We start from the raw sequence: 20,541 nt of genomic DNA, 5'->3' as shown, positions 1-20,541 counted from the left end.
TTGGATCGACTGTCATGCATGCAATTCAAACCCCTATCATTGTTTACGTAAACACACTAATTATGATATACCATAAATAAATGCGAACTATTCAGGCAATATACTTATATAACTGTACGTGGAATTCGTTTAAGCTTTAATTCACAAAAGTTTTATGCATTTATGGTCCTCGAATTGATTAAAAGCTTGATTGGTTGTATAAAAAAAGCTACTTTGTCACCTGTATACCAACTACTAAAATTGTATAGTAGTCCAACACATTCATTTATGCACAGATGGGCTACTATACAATAGTTTGTATGCGTTTTCCACATAAATCAGTTTTCTAAACTTGATAGTCCTGGGCATCCCTCCCTCTTTATCACATGAATTAGCAATTCAACCGAGTTTGGCACTTTGTGACCGTATATTCTGCTTTGTATATCTGTATAATAAATAACGTTTTTCAGTGAACATGGCGTTATAAACTGCTGGCATAGTCTGTGTTAGAAAATTTGCCAGCAGATCAGTCAGAAATGGGGGAAATATTGATGTCCATTGAAGAAATTTAATTTTTGATAAAATACACGAAAGCGTGAACTGCGATGTCAGGGCTTCATAAAAATATGCTGGTGTAAAGCGTAGTCATATTAAAAAAAAAAAAAATGACGTTGATATTTTCAACATGTATCTACATTTTACTTTCATCTCTGAATTCCCAGCTGTTAAAATAGTCGTACTATTTTTTTCTTCTTAAAAATTCCTCCACACATTTCAATTGGTGGAAATCGAAGTAAAAACATATGAAATGTAAATATATTGAAATTACTGTGATCGAAACTGGTTTAGTGCGATTTCTGGGCGAAATTTAAAATATTTATTTAGTATAAACCCATAGATACATTTTAATGAGAACGTTTGGAATCAGTTTTAGAAGTTAACATTTGGACTGATGCAAAAAGAACGCACATAAAGAGAAAAGGACCTATTCCATGCCTTCCTCTACCCCCCCCCCCCCCTCCCGTACATTGTGTTTACTCAGATGACCCATTGCAACCCTTACTCGTCCGTCAATTTGAACATCAGCTAGGGAACGTTTGAGCACGGGGAGGGAGAATTATTTCGTGGTCTCTATGGGCTGGGACCATACATTCACAACAGAAATAGTTTTTTGAAATACATGCATCATCCAACAGACGAACTGGGTTCAGTTATAGCAAGCATATAGGTCTGCCATTTATTCTATTTCAAAAGTTGAAGGTTTGAGATATCAGTAAGAATTTTTTTAAGGAAAAACGGAGTGAGTGTAAATAAAATTATTACGGGGGGGGGGGGGGTGTAAGTGTGTGTGAAATCTCTATTTTGATAATGTTAATGAAAACCAATGATGTAGATGAACACTCGGGCTTAAATCAGGGTGTGGTCGGGATAGAAGGGTTGTCAATCTTAATGAAGTCACGAAAATATTGATTGATTGAATATTGTTTAACGTCCCTCCCGATAATATTTCACTCATATGGAGATGTCACCACTGCCAGTGAAGGGCTGCAAAATTTCGGCCTATGCTCGGTGCTTATAGCCATTGAGCAGGAAGGGATCTTTATCGTGCCACACCTACTGTGATACGGGACCTCGGTTTTTGCGGTCTCATCCGAAGGACCGCCCCATTTAGTCGCCTCTTACGCCAAGCAAGGGGTACCGAGGACCTATTCTAACCCGGACCCTTTTCCATATTGATAGTAGTTTCCTTTCCACAAATACTGCGAACAAACTTAGTTTCAGGATAAGATTCATACTGTTGACCCTTGCAGACATCTTTCAAGAACTGCATGACTTGAATTAAATTGGGCGGAGCAAACAGGGATGGGTCTATAGTTGCGGAGCTGGAAGGCCGTTTCACAGCCCCATCCCTCCTTTGGGTTTTTTCAATGGTTATTTTGGAGACTGCAATGGGGCGGAAAAGGTATAAACTTTTCTGGATCCGTCCACTTAGATAATGGTGGTGGGTGGGTTGTAAAAAAAAAAACACGATCCGTGCATGTCTTCATGACATTGGACGATAATATTGCGCGATATGTCACGAACACAATAATGACTGGGAACACGTGATGCTGTAAATAAAAGTAATTTCCAACTGGCTCTACACAGCGAGAATAGTACACACATAGACACTCGACGTTTCAGATAGCTATATTAAAAAATATTGTCTTCCTATAAACGAATATTTTGTTTAAAGGAAGACAATTTTTTTTCATTATACATGTAGATAACGTGGAGTGCCTGTGTATACACATACAATACCTAGATCAACGCGCTTCTTGTTGAACTATGGCTTTCTAGGAGAAAACCTGAGATCGAACCTCTCCCCTGAGACTTCTACAGCTATACTGATCTACGGGGGGGGGGGGGGGGGGGGGGGGGGTTGTTTCTATATGACCATCCCTTTCTGTTTGTATAAATTGTTTTACAGAAACTACAGTGATTTGTGTCAACTCTTCTCTTTTCCTAAGCTTTATTATTCGATATATAAACTGCAGAGAAAATGATATGTATACTTGGGTTCACATATTTTACATAAAAAACACCACAATAATTACTGACACACTGAATGAAGTTCGAGACAAACATCTAAGTGAAGTCATCCAGAGAGCTAATCAAGTTATAGTGTTTTGATTGAAATGCCCTCATCGAAGTCAAGATTGTAGACTGGACTGATGAACTTCCAAATAAATCTACTTCCATACAATAAACATGTACAGCATCAATCATTGACATTCACCATTTTATATCATTAGTAGTCCATGTTCCACTTACAAAACATCACTACTATATTAATCTTCACAATATCTTATAGCAATGATTAAAATTCAGATTAGTAGTCCATTTTCCATCTACAAAAAATCACTATTAATATATCACATGTATTTAAAAGTCCATTGTCATGTCAAAATAAAACTGGTGGTTAATAAATTGTAGCATATCAATATTTCACAAGGAACATCATCCTCTTTTAGATTTACAAAGGGAAAAAATTATGAAATTTTAAACTTCTGATCTCTAAAACTTTACTGAATGGGTTTTTGATAAATTCAACAAGAATATAAAATCTAACTACACATCAGTTCCCATTCTATTCTGTGAAGAAAAGTCAACATTGTTCAATCAATAACATAAACAGTGGAATAAAATTCAAGGGAAGTCACTGTGGAATGATTTTATAGTGAGCATGGCACGTGCAAAATGTCCGTCTCGACTTAAAACAGAACATTAAAATCACCAAGTTTAAGACACAATCACACAACATTTGTATATATATAAAAATCATTTGATGATTTGTAAAAAAAAAAATAAAATTAATTACAAAAAATATACATATATGGATTTACAAAAATTATCAAAAAAACAACCATTCTTATTTTCTATCAGTATAACAATACAATATGTGCATGGACGTTCAATAGATGGAATTTGTACAAAAAGTGAATCCTTACAAAAAATTCCTACACGACATAGTGAAAATAATGTACAGAGGTAAAACACTGAATCTCCTAATGCACCAGATCACTAGAAATTGTCTTAAATGATCATAAATCACATCACATATCAGTCACTCTCCCAATCAACAGTAACTATTGCAAACATAATATATGACACAGAGACTAGCTAAAACTAAAGCAATTTAACATATCTAAAACATTTTATTGATATGACAAAAGTTATCTTTGATACAGTATTTGAAAAATTGAGAGGAAAAATCCATAGGAACACACCCCCCCCTCCAAGAAAATCAAAATACAAAAATACCAACTGACAAAAAATGACAGAAATCAGAGGTAGGTAGTTTTCTAACTAAAATTTCATAGCACTTGTTCATTCTCTATAATAAGCCCAAGGCAGAAATTCTGCACTGTGTGCACAGAAGCTACTTTTGAATTTGGGATAATAATTGTTATCAAATGGCTGAATCAGCTGTGATTATGAAATAATTTACCATTAAAAAAATTACGAGATCCTGGACCTATGTAAACCACTCATATATGTTCTTAATGTGAAGAATGTTTACTACAATACGGGAAATTTGTATGAACTCGTCAGAAATGATGATAAGACATTCTAAAAGCAGCTTCTCCCGATTTTTTAGTGTTTGTAAATGACTACAAACAAGAGATTCATTGACTTATCGAACAAAAGGGGGCAAGACTCTTATTAACATTTTCCTCAACAGGTAGGGGAGACGATTTGACTAATATTACCATTTTAACCTATCATTTTTACACCATACATTCAACATATACTTTGATGTATCCTATGCCCATTTAATTCCTGAAAACCTGACACTCCAGGAAACAACACTACCCTAGTTTCCCCCTCATAGAACCAGAGATTATTGCACACAATTTGTGACTGTGCTATCCTTGTTTACTTTCAGTGTTTACTTTCTTGTTTAATCAGTCTACCCATACATTATCCCTTGTTTACAACTTAAAAAACTCCAGTTTCCATTAAAATGTCAGCATTACTATATAAAGTTGAACAATATTCATGTTTTACTAAATAAAATATAAAGTTACATGACTTTGTCATTGTCCAAAATCATCAAAAAATCTATTGGTTATTGGAATCTTATCATTATAAAACACAACCTAGATTATCTATCAAATTAGAAATATTCACCGAATAATTGTCTTGTATACATATCTACTGTTGTAACCATGGCAACAGTATGTGTCACATGGATACAAAATAAACAGTGGAGGAGAGATAGGCCAATTTGTGTCTGCATAGATAGTAGCTACTCTCTTGGTTATCTGCCTGTAGATAAGGTTCTAGCCTCCTCCTCCTCATCCAACATGGTTAGACTGCAACAAATGTCTCTGCTTCCACCTGTAAAAAGAAACAATTCATATTCCTCACCAAAGAATCTACTATCGTTCTAATAACAGCATGCCCCACTTTGCTTCATTGAGTATGCAAATTTTGCTTCCTGATTGGCTGTATGGTTTCAATAAAAGTGAGTTTGTATGACCACACTAAAGACATTCTTTCAATTTGATTGGTCACTGAGAACAAAAGTAAAACCTGTTTCATTGAAATCCATGAGAAGCCTCACCCAAAAATTTGCAAACTCGATCAAGCGAAGTGTCAAACTGTTATAAACGATAGTAATAATAACATCAATTGTTTTAAAAACATGTGCTCCCCATGTGGCAATACTCATGAATAGCAGGTTAAAATCATGGTCGGAAAAGATGACAATTTTCTTATGTTGAAGTAAATCCCAGTATGAATTCCCAGAAAAAAATTGTTTTACAAATCCTATATCTATGATTTCCATGTGCTATTAATGTTATTGAAATGGTTTTCCATTATGGATGTGGGTCTGGGGCTCTCTCACAAAAAAAGAAAAAACATTCACAGTTGATTGTTTGTACACTTGACAAACTTTCAACACAAACAGACATCTTTTATCATAGCTGAATTAGATTACAGATTGAATCCATTATGTAAATACATCCATATGTCACGTTAATAAACCTGGTAATCACTGTGTAGTTTTTACATCATATCTCTACTTAACTGTGCTATTCATCTCCCTAATTAAGAGTGAAACAAACACACCCAAATATTTAATATCAGCAGAAAGTCAGACAATTTTCCACTGTGTTATTACTTAGAATTATATTTCAGTATGATATAGGCGATAAATGCGATTGGTGTACATAAATTAAAATGAAGTCATCATACAATATCCAGTTGGTCACTATATAGTCATGTGTGCTGTCATGTAGAACCTCAATATTAAGTAACTTAATTACACTTGTGTATGTTAGCCTTTGGTGTACGTGCCTTGGTAATGCAACTTCCCAATTATCACTTGTTATCATTTTGAATCAACAAAGGTCAGGTGCTTATATATTAGAAAGGTGTTAAATGGAAATTAACTTTGAGATTTATATATAAAACAAGCATAATATGAAAGTACATGTATTGCATAGCAACATGTGTCCACTACCGGCCCCAAGTCTGTGTAATCTTCATGAATAATCAGATGTTAACAGTTTGTACACAAGAATAACTACATGTAGATGTAAGTCCCATAAAATAAATGCCAGACTCAAATTCTAAATTTTCTAAGTCAAAGGGCCATAACTCAGAAAAACATCAATGAACCAGGACCAGGACAAAATTCGAACTTGATCTGTAACTTGTCATGGTAAAGCAATGCACCAAATATCAAATGAATATCTGAGAGAATGACAAAGAAAAGGCTCATGGGTCACATTGCTCATCTTGGCTCATATTTAAAGATTTTCCCTATATATTCGCATGTAAAACTTTGATCCCTATTGTGGCCCCAACCTACCCCTGAATATTTTTACAAACTTGAATCTGTACTATGTCAGAAAGCTTTCAAGTAAAAGTAAACTTTTCTGGCCCAGTGGTTCTTGAGAAGACGATTTTTAAAGATTTTCACTACATATTTGTATGTAAGACTTTAATCCCCTATTGGGGTCCCACCCTACAACTGGGGTCCGTGATGTGCAGTATTGAAAACTTTAGAATGTCTGTAGCAGTTCTGCATGTTTGTTATCTGTCAAAGGGTTCACATGAAGAGTGGTCAATATCTTCCAATGTCCAGAGTAGTTTGACCCTTGAATTATAAGTGTCATCTACTCCTGAAGATGTACCAGTGTACCAAGTCTGATGTCTGTCAAGCAGAGGGTTCTCCAGATATTGAGTAGACGAAATCTTACTATGTCCATTTTGACCCTTGACCGTGTGACATAAAAGTCAACAGTGGACATCTACTTCTTAGGGGGAGCCAGTGTACCAAGTAAAGAGTTCTCAAGATATTGAGAGGATAATATCTTCCTTTGTCAAGAGTAGACTGACCCTTGACCTTGTGACCTCAAAATCCACAGGGGTCATCTACTCTTAAGGGGAAACCTCTATACAAGTTCGATGTCTGTCAAGCTTTAAAGACAACACTTGGTCATCGACTGATTGACATGTACAAACAAATATGCCCCCTTTTTTGAAGAGGGGCATTTAGCATGTTGACTTGTAATGAAGTTCTTCATCAGTCTCCCCCTTTCTTTAATCCTCTGACAATGTGTGACACATCAGTCCCCCCCCCCTCCCTTTCTTTAAACCTCTGACACTATGTGTGACACACACACATATATATACAAACACAATGCACTCATACATATATAAATAGCAACTGAAACATAAGCTTTATGGCAACATATTTGATCAATGTAAATCCTTTTCTTTACAACAAAGAGGTTGTTCTCTTTCCCGGAAACAGATCCCTCCTCAGTACTCACACTAAACAGCTGAGCCAAAGCCTGTCTGCCCTCTCGGCATCACATCACCGTCTTCGTAGTCATTCATCACGTTGTTGCTGTAACCATGGTTCTGATAGTCAATATCCTCCTTTTCTCTCTTCTCTGTGTGCTTATCTTCCAGGCCTTCGTTTTCATGGCCTCTTATCCGCCTCTTGTGGTCCTCCTCTTCGTAACTCCTGGGATGTTTCTTACGAGGCTAAAACAAAAGACCAGTAACAATTGATCAATTATCATACATCTGGAATTCTGGGAAGATTGCAATAATCGACGTTAACTGTAGGGTTTCTACTGACATTTGGGGCGATCAATTACTGAATATTACTGAGAATGAAGATCAGACAGTTGTTTTGAATTTCATCTTCTTTTTACTAAAATCCTTGCCCTTGTTACCAGCAAAATGGCAAAACACACAACAGTATCCACCTCAACCAATGCTATGTACTCCAGGGCATTGCAGATATTTGTACATTCTGACTCCAGGAAGACGATTTCAATAACGATGCACTCTTGATATGCACACATACGATAACTAACCATTGTTCTACATACTAATTAAACTGCTCCACAAATTCCAACATGCATGACAGTGCAATTTGGCTCTCGACTAAACCCGGAATTTTGGACTTGCCTTTGCCTTCATAAGGTAAACACTTATCAGGGTATTTTCTATACTTTTATTAAATATTACTTTTGGTGGAAAAATACAATCTCTTTTTTCCCAAAATAACAAATATACACGAATGTAACAGTTTACATTTAAACATGGACAGGCATTCCAGGCAAGATCACAGGATGCTAACATAAAACAGGTTCTACTGTCACACAGCTCACACTCGTTAACGTGTGTGGGCTTATTTTTCCGAGATCATAGCACCAATTACTAGCATAAAATTAATTACGGTTTCTTTTCTAACAATAAAAAAGCATCTACTTTGATCTATTGCTCTCTCAATAAAAAAAAAAGGGCAAAATGCACACTTGCTTTACATGTAATAGTCATACAAACGAAGCATTTACACAACTAAAATAAAATTGTATATATGAGTAGTAATGTCTACTGGGATCCTTTTTTATCCCTATTTCAATTCACAATTTTTGTTCTCATTATAAAGACATGCAACTATTATCACGTGGAGAAAATGAAACAATGAATTTAAAATGCCCAGGGTTAATTTTTTTTCCTAAATTTGAAGATCAAAATAAGACAAGGTGTAAATTTCCCAGTGTTCACCAAGTTAGTGATTACACATTCTGAATACAGTAGAACATGCTTATAACTAGCACAATCATTTCATCTTTATTGTGAAGTGATATTTATTCCCCCAATGAGAGGAATATAATGAAAATTCTCTTGGATATAATGAAGGTTGGTTATAACGAAGTTTTAAAAATTTTTTTTTGCTGGCACTGGAGGTTTGCTATAACAGTGTTTTACTGTATAATGAAGTTTGGTTATGAGGGATTATTTTTTGCTGGCCCTGGGGGTTTGCTATAACAGAGTTTTACTGTATAATGAAGTTTGGTTATAATGAACTATTTTTTGCTGGCCCTGCAGGTTTGCTATAACAGTGTTTTACTGTATAATGAAGTTTGGTTATAATGAACTATTTTTTGCTGGCCCTGGAGGTTTGCTATAACAGTGTTTTACTGTATAATGAAGTTTGGTTTTGACAAACTATTCTTTGCTGGCCCTGGAGGTTTGCTATAACAGAGTTTTACTGTATAATGAAGTTTGATTATAACGAACTATTTTTTGCTGGCCCTGGAGGTTTGCTATAACAGTGTTTTACTGTATAATGAAGTTTAGTTAAAACAAACTATTTTTTGCTGGCCTTGGAGGAGAACTGTAACAGTGTTTTACTGTACTCAGGTTAACTCATCTTAACATGCTCTGCAACTGTGGTCTTAATTGCTAAGAAATTCATATACATGTTACCCTTATTAAGAATTACCAACTTCCAAATATCAAAGAAAAATCATAAATAACATAGAATTTCATCAAGAATAATTTGATAGCCATTGTGTATATCATGCCACACATCATACATCAATTACACAGATAAAAAAAGAACATTAAAATCTCAATAACCCAAATTCAGGGTAAAAAATATCCACAAAACATCTCAGTAACCCAGACTTGGGGTACAGATATATCCATAAAACACAATGAGGTTTTCAACTATATACACTGCTTGTTTCCAAAATAGAAAAATACTCTTTATATAAAAAATAACATGCCACATATGAATGTCCAGAAGGAAATATAAGTTTATTCTGAAGGTCTTTAAAAAATTATAAACGGTCATACATCACTAATTATTGGAAAGATTCTGGAAGGGGGAGGGGCGGCGAAACTTCATTCCCAGTAAACAAAAATCAAGTTCACACAAGAGTTTGATATGTATGCATCATTAAATCCTTGAGTACAAATATTGTTTTAATGAAATTTTTTTTACACTTTATAATTCCACTCCTTACATTTGTAAATTTGTCTTGGTAGATGATTTAATAATTGACAAAACTTTATTGTATAATGTGAAATCTGATGTATCATATTTCCTCATATACACTAAAGAATATGATTTCACCATTTATACAATGTTTAATAGCACCTGCTAAATGTATATGTGACATAAATGAAACCATGCAACCTTATAGACTTTGCTGGAAAACTTGATCAAAAGAACTCTACCGAGGAATGTAAGACAAATTGCTTACAAAAATATATCACCATAGTTACAGTGAGATCACACAGTAAGCTAGGTCTGAATGGTGAACATCAGATTATAGTCAATCTTTCACGTCTGTAGATCTAACCTCTAACCAGAACTGTTCAAACTTTGTAAATGATTGTGTATCATGCACAACAAGGGAAACAAGATAATTAGTATCTATATGTAAATTATTAAGAGTAATCGATCTAGATTAATTTCGTTGTTATTACATCCTGCATACATTAAATTCTGCCTAGACTGACCAAGTTATAAAATAACAGTATCAACAAAAACATGTCATTGTTTTAAGTTTGGAATAAAAATCTCCCATCATACATGTACTGAAGTCCTCTCAGAATATCACAATATTCCCTATTACAGTGAAGTCAGGATCTCATACAATATTCCTTATTACAGTAAAGTCAGGATCTCATACAATATTCCTTATTACAGTGAAGTCAGGATCTCATACAATACTCCTTATTACAGTGAAGTCAGGATCTCATACAATATTCCTTATTACAGTGAAGTCAGGATCTCATACAATATTCCTTATTACAGTGAAGTCAGGATCTCATACAATATTCCTTATTACAGTGAAGTCAGGATCTCATACAATACTCCTTATTACAGTGAAGTCAGGATCTCATACAATACTCCTTATTACAGTTAATTAACCTTCCTTCCTGTGTACATGCTGAATACTGGTAACTCTGGGTAGACTTGAATAAGCATAAAAATATAACAAATCAAAACTTAACATCTTCCATAAAACTACAGAGAAATTGTTGTATAATAAATTGAAGATCAACTGTGAGATATAAACAATATGTCTCTAGTTTGTGTCTGCTTCATCATACCAAAGACATTAATGACATGCAGACATCGTTAAGGCAACACTAAGCAGTGTGTAATTCATGCCAGAGAAGAAAAAAAAATCAAGAAGATTCCTGAACGGATTTTGTGTTCTACATAAAAAACATGTCAACGAATGGTACTTATTATACAAGTAAATTTACAAGCAGAAGAAGCAAAACCATTCTGATAACAAAAAGTTCTAAAAATAATAAATATTCAAAAAGACTTTGGTCACGTGGATTGAATGCTGTGGGGTAGTTAGACGCTGCTGAACGTTACACTTGCGTATTCGGTATTGCTGACTTCCATGCGTGGTTTAGGCTGCGGCTTGACCTGGGTCCCTGGAGGTTGGCTCGCTATATCCAGGTCAGCGTAGTGGAGCTCCTTCTTGGGTTCTTCCTGTGCTGTTGTGCCGTTACCATTACGATTGTCCTCTTCCCTCTGTGGAGACCAAAACGGAAACTGAATCAGTGAAGCATGGCAGATAGCCCCCTATACCATTTACAATCTCAATCTAACTAATGAAGTTGGCTTTATCATTTACGTTTTTTGTTGAATTTAAACAATTTCATCTGATGCCGAGTTGAAAGACTAAGCATTTTGATTAGAAGAAAGCAATTTCTGGATAGTAGCATCTGCCATGCGGTCTTAGATTCATTCAATCCATTTGGTCATGCCTCACTCATGCAGTCAGAGAGATTTTGAAGTACACTCATACACAATGTAGAAATTATAAACAATATAATGCATAATCTTAGATATTTTATCCTCAGTAAATAACAATATTTGTTAAATTGTGCATATAGCATATATTCAAGTGTATACAAGTCTGATAATGCTGAACATAAGTAATAGAATATACACACATAATATATATATAGAATTATTCATCATGAATTAATAGTTCATACAACCCTAGAACTGAATCAGCCCCATTTCCAAACTGGTTTAAAAATATTATACCAAAATGTATGCAAACAGAAAAACAAAACATCTTGTTATTTCAACACAGAACACAGTTATGATATTCCCTGCAACAAATTCCACTACAAAGGGAGATTATTTGTGCGTCCACTCTGCCACAGAAGGCAGGGACTAAACACTGGACATCAGTTAGAGAGCTCATAGTATTACAAAACTGGTTAAACCCAGTATCGAGTACGTTCAGACAGCTGTTGCTGTTTCTGTGTGTATGGTGAAAGCAGTATATTTCAAAATATTAGAGCACTTTATTGGAAAACTATTTTGACATCTAACATAAAAAGTCAATTGTTACTTAATTTCTCTTCACAATGCTCCATGATATTAATACAATAGATGTCAATAGAGTATTGTCCAATGCTTATATAAACTTGTGTAATGATGGTTTTGCAAGGATTACTAAACTGTCATGCAACTCATTGCGAACAGTGTCTGGTTACACCAGCATGATATCTGCAATGTCTATAAAACATTCCGTCTATTAAAGTAGCTCCCTACCTCATCCTCATCTAACAACTCCTAGACAGTTTAAAACACAAGAGAAACATTATTCACCCCAACAATATATGTACTCCAGTTGCTTACAAAGTATTGTCTAAACTTCAGGGATACAAACAAAATACATAGTAACTCTCGGAAAAATATTTATCTAAATGCAAAATACATTGCAACATCTTTAATATCACAGAAATTATGTTGATGTTATGTAACTTGGTCCTTTAAACACAGAAAATAAATTGCATGCCATAATGATTAGTTATACAAAGGTCAGAGGTGAACTTACCTGTCTCTCTGGGGGGTGGTCTTTGACCGGTACACTATAAACTGGTCCCTCTGGGTTAGCTGGCCCATTATATCTACAATACAGTTGTAAAATCTGTAAATAATGCTGACATCTTCACAGGTTATATTTCTATTTACTTACAAACAAAAAAGCTTTTTAGTGAGGATTTAATTTTGGCATTATTAGCGAGTGTTGAGATTGCTAAAATTGAATATCGTTAATATTTATTCCATATCTGAGGTATTAATTATCTTTCCTGGAATCATAAAATTATCTCTCCCTAAATATATTTACCCATTCTTATGGAAAAATCGCTAAATTTGTGTTTCGCTAAAAATTCCACTTATACAGTATGTTAAATTAACAACCCTCCCTACAGTCATAAACCTGGAGTTGGGAAATTTACAAATTTTGGTACACCCCCCCCCCTTCCTAAATATGCATTTAGATTTTATACAGTATCAGCAAAATTAGAAAAGTTTCCCAAATGATAAAGACAATAATCACTATAATTTTGGCTTCACTTTAAATCCAAAATTCGTACCCCTGGTATCATGAAATTTACAACTTTGGTAAAGGCTACTTGCTCCTTCAAATATCTACCGGGTAAAGAAGATGATATTTTAATGTTTTACACAAAAACATTATATGCCAAATTTGGCTCCTCCCTGGAGTTAGAACCTTTACCCTGGGGATTATAAAATTAGAATTTTGGTAGATGCCTTCCTGCTCTAAATGACTATATATGCATTTAGTTTTTCTTTAACCATGCTTTTGTTAAGATTTTAAAAAATTGGTCAATATTTTGCCTGTCCATAAGGCCTTTGGGGTGCAGGAGTACTGAAGTTTACAAGTTATGCACCCCTTGTCCCAAATATGCATGCTTCACAACAAATTTGAAAAGAATTGGAATGGTAGTTATCAAGAAGAAAGTAAATACATTTAATTGTAAATGCAGGACGACAGATGCAGATCAATAGCAATAGGTCACCTGAGTGACCTAATAAAATGACTAGGTTCTATACTGCCCACCTTGAGATCAATTGATCATGGGGTGTGTCCCACCAATAAGTACACAGATGCAAAGTATTTACAAACATAATCCAGATATTTACAACCTGTAAATAACCTTATCTGAATGTTCTAGATATTACAAGTATCACATCATGTACTGCATTATCGATAAATTCCTTCTGCAACATCAGACTTTCGCTGATGAATTTCACACAGCCTTACCAAGACCATGGATGCTGACCTTTATGGACAGTGGACAAAATTAATAGAACCTGATGTAATATCTATATCCTCCAGCCGTGAGCACGATCTAAATGGAGCATAAGTTTATGCTTGTTTGATGGTTATCTATTGTGAATTCATGTAAAAAGGGAAATCACTTTAGGCCTGAAACTGTTTCCTTTCATTAGTGTCCAGTTTCCTTGACCTTTGACCTCAAAATCAATAGTCACCAGTCTCTGTGTGAAAGACATCAATTTTAGGTGAAAAAGGACAATCTCAGGGATCTTTCTCATCCCATTGCAAGTTTGAGTGTGAAGTGCATGTAGAGTGACTCGAGGTGAATAGAGAATTACTCGTGGCCTAGACAGTTCTCTTACATCACCGTCCAGCTCATATGACCTTGTACCATTTGATTCCAAAATCTCGAGAGAAAATTCTCATGTCGTGGCAAGTAATAATTATGTGAAAAAAGATAACTCGAAGGAAAAAGCGACACCAGGATGTAAGGCCTATACAAACGAAACCTTTTACAGAAGAATGGTCGACCTGATTCCAGTATACCCCCCAAACTATGTTGTTGAGGGTATAATTATCTTATATAGAGAGAGATCGATAAATTCACCTACCCTGGTACATCTTCTTTTGTTCTGTCTGAGAAAAAGAGAAAAAAAATCAGTTTTAGAGTCTGACTTGTTCAAAGACATGCAGTATTTCATGAATATATTGATTGGATATAATAGTGTTTCTGATCCCTCCCATAAAGGATTGATCGACTTCATTATACAGTTATAGAGTACAGTCCATGTATATAGTATGCTTTGTATGAGAAGTACAGCTCCTGTCTATTGACTATAAATACATTCTTGTTAGATTGATGAGAAGGTAGACAACAACTCCATGTATTCATGATAGTAACTTTGCTAACTGAAAGTATCATTTCTTTTCTTAGTTAATTCTATGTAAAACTTCTGAAATTCATAACGATAATGTTGCACATTTGATGTAGATGATGTGCACAGCTTTTCATAAAGAAAACCACGATATAGTATTGTGCAAAGAAAATCCTGATTGAGGTTGTTGGCTACAACTGTGTAGAAATTTTTGTATCTAAAAGCCTCTTTCTAACAGTGTATTTTAAAATTTTGATTCAGTATGCAACTAAAACTTGATTATTTTAAAAATAGGTTTTCTAATTAATCTGTACACATGAATACTGGGACAGATTTTATTAAATTGATTTCAATTGTCACTATTTGATGTCAGAAATCTATAACAGAAAACATCTCCTAAATCTATACGAAAGCAGAATCACAATTAAGTGAAATAACACACCTATCAATGTATACTGTGTATGATAATCTGGAGATTTCATTAAGGGAAGTCTGAGATACACTGTCCAAGTTCTGGCCAAAAAAGGGAAAGGGGGGGGGGGGGGCCAAAGATTAGACATTGTCAGAAAATAGTGCCAAATTTCTTGACTGCTGTAACAGTGTAAGGTGTAATAAATAAGTTGGGTTTGAAGCCTCTTGTTTCTGTGAATGGAAATATAAATGGTAACAATATATTGTGAAATATTTGGAGGGACTGCTGATATGATCTGCGATACGTTCAGCAAGAAGACAATGCGAGACCCCACACAGCGGCGTACACTTGGGACTGGTCAGCACAGACTGTTATAGAATGGCCTGCTGTCTCACTGGAAAACGTGTGGCAGGTTATGACAGATTGTGTGGACGAAAACTAGCCAGGGCTGTATTCAAGATCATAGTGGCTAGCCTAGGGGCTAGGTATGGTAGCTGATTTGTGCAATGTGTTGTTGTCTTTTCATTATTTTGAGGCAAAAAGTAGCTAATATTCTCATTTTGTCGTCTTCTCGTTATTTCGAGACAAAAAGTCACTAAACATCGGTTTGTTGTCTTTTCGCCTCCAAATAACAAAAAGATGATAAAGTATAAAATGGCACAAATCAGCCACCATACCAAGCCCCTAGGTTAGCCACTACAATCTTTGAATGCTGCCCAGGTAAACATTGCGGACTGGAAGTCATGAACATCTGGATGGATCTGCATGGATTCGTAGACAATCGTGTAGATCGTATGCATCAGCAAATAGCTCAATGTATAGATCGAAACTGGGGGGGGGGGGGTCTGGTTGACATCTGGCTTCAAGTATATTACACTTAAATATGTTACCCTTGTGTTATCCTTTGTAATTTACTATAGATAAATGAAATATATATCCAGATTTTTTTTTTTTTTGCACAATACTACATGTACATATGCATCAAGTAAATACACACATATATGTATATATCAACACTGAAATGTCTATATCAACACTGAAAGCATGCTTTTTTGCATTCTGGGTCATTGGGAAAGTTTAACATGTGTAAATATATATTAGTCTTTCTCATAGTAAGACTAATATACAATGCATACAGACACTGAAAGCATGCATTCATTTCATTCTTGCACAAAATTTGTGAGAGCTTTGAGGTATGAAGTTGTCGTTAAACATTAAACAGTAGATAATTTTTTCGTGCAATTAATCAATAAATTCATGACATTGGATACGAAATGGCTCAAATTTTATAGATGGAGCTCTAATTATTTGAAATTAACACACTGATTAGAAGAGACTATCAATCTAGAATATATGCATGTACCAATACAAGATATTATTATACAGTTACCATTGGCAGGGTCTGTTGCTGATAAAAATAATTATAATTGGCTTTGTTATGTTCATAATCAGGGTTAAAATAGCAAAGTAATAAAATGAAAATTTATTCCCATACTTTGTGTCTCTGGCAATTCCTTAAAACATCTAGACATGTGTCAAACCGGTAGGAGGCAATTTCAAAGTGAAAGTAGTTTTTGTATTTAGTACAAACTCGCACAATTAAAAAAATAATTCCTATGCCAATTTTCATCATTTAAATAAATTTCCAATGAAGGGATCAAGTGAATGTGGCCTACAAGTACATCTACACCGATTACCACTTTGTGATACAATATCATCAACATTCGGGACAAGGAAATGTCACACAAATTGTAAAGGTAAATTATAAGTGTGCGAGTACAGGTGTGACAACTTACAAGTTTCGCCGTCCGTTTTCTTGCGCAGAACCAGGAAGTAAACCAAAAGAATGATGAGAATCAGAACTGCTAGACCTCCTATCACGCCCCCTGCAATGATCCCTGCATCGTCCGTATCTGTAATGTACATAACATCCATCTACAACTGCCTAATTAAAGTTACAACTATCTTAAAAGAGACTTAAGTTTATATATTTATAACAGAAGGCAAACTGTTCAAATATTCAGCATCCTGTATCTTAATTTCTTCCTTCTTTATTTTTTCAACATTTTCTTTGAAAGCTTCATAAAATCTCGTAAATTTTACATACCCAGTTCCCAGATATGTTGAAATACCGGTTTATATAATTTGAAATATATATATATGTATATCTGTATATGAATGACCATTATGCAGTAGACATTTACATCTAATACACTGAAAACTGACAGAATTTTAAAGTGACTGAGTGACCAAAGAGACATGTTTCAAAATTAAAGAAGAAACTTTCAGAATACTGTCGACATATTTTCTTTTTTTTAGTGTGGAATGAAATTGCACTTTTCTGTAGATTTGTCACATTGTACTTTATGATATTCTAGATGAGAAATGACATTGAATGAACTGGTAAGTCTTATTGTGACTGTAGATTATCATCCATGTACATATCTATCATGTGTATGGCAGTGAAATTGATCACTAACAAAGGTTATTAATTAAAAAAATTATGAATATTGATTGTATTTGCCACATTTCTGTTTTCAGGATTCCGACACTGCCTCACAGTGCAACCGTTGCATTAGATGATGAAATTTCTCAAGATTTTTGTGGTGAACTCATGGGTTTGATATATAAGGCATGGGTGGAGTTTCACAAAATGATTTTAGCCTTCACACCCTGATTGCCATCTATGGAATGAGTATACATTTAGTGCAAAAAATGCGCAATAGTTACAACTCACTGTGAGCATTTCTTAGATTGAATACATATTTTAAAGATTGGATGTTGTCAAAGCATTAAGAATTAATTATTCAATGAACTTTTTAGGATAAAAAAAAAAGCTGCACAATTTTGGACCCCCATATTATACTGAAATAGTGATTCCATGAAATTATTATGACCTTGTGGAATTATTACGACCTTGTGGAATTATTATGACCTTGTAGAAAAAAGTATGTGTACAGTATCTGAAATATACAACAATGCTAGAAAAATTAATTACCATCATCACAGATAGTTGGAGGATAAAATTTTAAAGAGGTTATAATATAACATTAATATACTCCTAATGTCATATCTTAATTTTCACACTTTAACAATTATGTTAACGAAAATTATATCTCGATATATATATATATATATAAAAAAGCCGGTTGACTTCTTTATACAAAGTATGACATACATAATAAAAAATGAGCATTCTGTATGACAGATAAGTTTACAAATGACTGATAATCAAAATGCACACATATGCTGAAAAAGACCCATGCAGGCAGTGAGGTGTATTATGGTTGTATTACCGGCCTGCAGAGTACGCTTCGTACAAGTTGTAGTACCGGTCGTCTCTGTTAGTGTGGTCGTGACGGCAACATCTCAACAAATAATATCGACAGATAAAGATTTTATCCTTGTAATACAAAACCCACTTCCGAAAAACCACATCAATATATTGGAGTCATTCATCAAGAACAACTTGGAAATTCACATTTTTCATGAAAAACAAATGTCTACCCAGCTGCCCAAATAGGAAGTGCTCCAAATGCAACCTCCTCCCCTTAATATACTGCATGGTATGGAGGAGAAAGCATGAGCAAGAACATAGACATTAAGAATTCCGATAAACCACATAGGAGAAGTGTTCACAAACTAATTTACACTATTCACCCCTCAGATCTACTATAACTTTAAGGATAACAATTGAATCCTTCCTGTCCCTACCATATGCACATCTGCAAATGGCAATGAAGCATTGTACAAAATTTCAAGTCTATTAGATAAGCCATATAGGAGGAGAAGCATTCACAAGCTATTTTAACATCCACTCCTCTTCCACTGTATTTTATATAAATAATTGGATCCTCCTGTCTTGAAAATGTGCACATCTACAAATGGCAATGAAGCATTGAACAAAGTTCAAGTCTATCCGATAAGCCATACAGGTGGAGAAGGCCTTCACAAGATCTTGTGACAGACAGATGGACGGACAGAAAGTACAAAAACAATGTCTCCCCCTAAAAGAGGGGAGACATAATTTCAATGTCTCTGTACATTACGTTATTTGTTTTCAGGAGCTTATGAGTATATCACGTTTTCAGATTTATTGATGTGTAAATTACCATTCAGCTGTATAGCTTTACTTTTCTCCAATTAAAAGAATTGTAACATATAACAATGGAATTATAATGAACATCAATAAGGCAAACTGCATTCAATGGATGCATGTCTGCAGACAGTCAATCAAATCTCCAAGAGCATTAGAAATCTTTGTTCATTGCATGTTAATTTGTAACACGAATTTGTACCAAAAAAAAAAAAAAAAAAGCTAACAGACTTATCTCCAAATAACCATTATGCCTTCCATTCTAAAATCAGTCAACCACAGTCTGATTGGAAAAGACATGTTCACTCTAAATATAAATGTTCACTGGCAGTTTCTATAGATGTAAATTTTAGTAATTTCATGCTGAAAGTAATAATAAAACTTCAAATGATGAAAATGAGTAACAGCAACACTAAATCTGGACAGACAGTAATGTTGCAGAACTAACTCAGTAACACTAAATCTGAACAGACAGTAATGTTGTAAAACTTAGTAACACTAAATCTGAACAGACAGTAATGTTGTAGAACTAACTCAGTAACACTAAATCTGAACAGATAGTAATGTTGTAGAACTAACTCAGTAACACTAAATCTGAACAGACAGTAATGTTGTAGAACTCAGTAACACTAAATCTGAACAGACAGTAATGTTGTAGAACTAACTCAGTAACACTAAATCTGAACAGACAGTAATGTTGTAGAACTTAGTAACACTAAATCTGGACAGATAGTATTGTTGTAGAACTAACTCAGTAACACTAAATCTGAACAGACAGTAATGTTGTAGAACTAACTCAGTAACACTAAATCTGAACAGACAGTAATGTTGTAGAACTAACTTAGTAACACTAAATCTGAACAGATAGTAATGTTGCAGAACTCAGTAACACTAAATCTGAACAGATAGTAATGTTATAGAACTAACTCAGTAACACTAAATCTGAACAGACAGTAATGTTGTAGAACTAACTCAGTAACACTAAATCTGAACAGACAGTGATGTTGTAGAACTAACTCAGTAACACTAAATCTGAACAGACAGTAATGTTGTAGAACTAACACAGTAACACTAAATCTGAACAGACAGTAATGTTGTAGAACTAACTTAGTAACACTAAATCTGAACAGATAGTAATGTTGCAGAACTCAGTAACACTAAATCTGAACAGATAGTAATGTTGTAGAACTAACTCAGTAACACTAAATCTGAACAGACAGTAATGTTGTAGAACTCAGT

General features: G+C 34.5%; 1 protein-coding gene across 15 annotated transcripts in view; it reads right to left on the bottom strand.

The window, feature by feature from the left end:
* Window positions 1-2,474: 2,474 nt before the first annotated feature.
* LOC125678643 (uncharacterized) overlaps window positions 2,475-20,541 on the bottom strand; it is a 54,728-nt gene continuing 36,661 nt past the window's right edge. Inside the window, exons 8-16 of one of the 15 annotated variants that reach the window (XM_056154963.1) lie at window positions 18,503-18,574; window positions 17,003-17,119; window positions 16,597-16,614; window positions 14,531-14,555; window positions 12,669-12,741; window positions 12,383-12,403; window positions 11,189-11,344; window positions 7,311-7,527; window positions 2,475-4,863 (exon numbers count right to left, since the gene is read on the bottom strand). In XM_056154963.1, the coding sequence (XP_056010938.1) occupies window positions 7,312-7,527; window positions 11,189-11,344; window positions 12,383-12,403; window positions 12,669-12,741; window positions 14,531-14,555; window positions 16,597-16,614; window positions 17,003-17,119; window positions 18,503-18,574 (698 nt within the window). In that variant the 3' untranslated portion in view covers window positions 2,475-4,863; window position 7,311. Of the gene's footprint in view, window positions 4,864-7,310; window positions 11,345-12,382; window positions 12,404-12,668; window positions 12,742-14,530; window positions 14,556-16,596; window positions 16,615-17,002; window positions 17,120-18,502; window positions 18,575-20,541 lie in introns of those variants that run through there. The other 14 variants (XM_056154965.1, XM_056154970.1, XM_056154964.1 and 11 more) reach the window with 14 other exon arrangements.

This window comes from Ostrea edulis, chromosome 2 (assembly GCF_947568905.1).
Source record: "Ostrea edulis chromosome 2, xbOstEdul1.1, whole genome shotgun sequence".
Taxonomy (NCBI): domain Eukaryota; kingdom Metazoa; phylum Mollusca; class Bivalvia; order Ostreida; family Ostreidae; genus Ostrea; species Ostrea edulis.
This window is presented reverse-complemented; position numbering and strand designations above follow the sequence as displayed.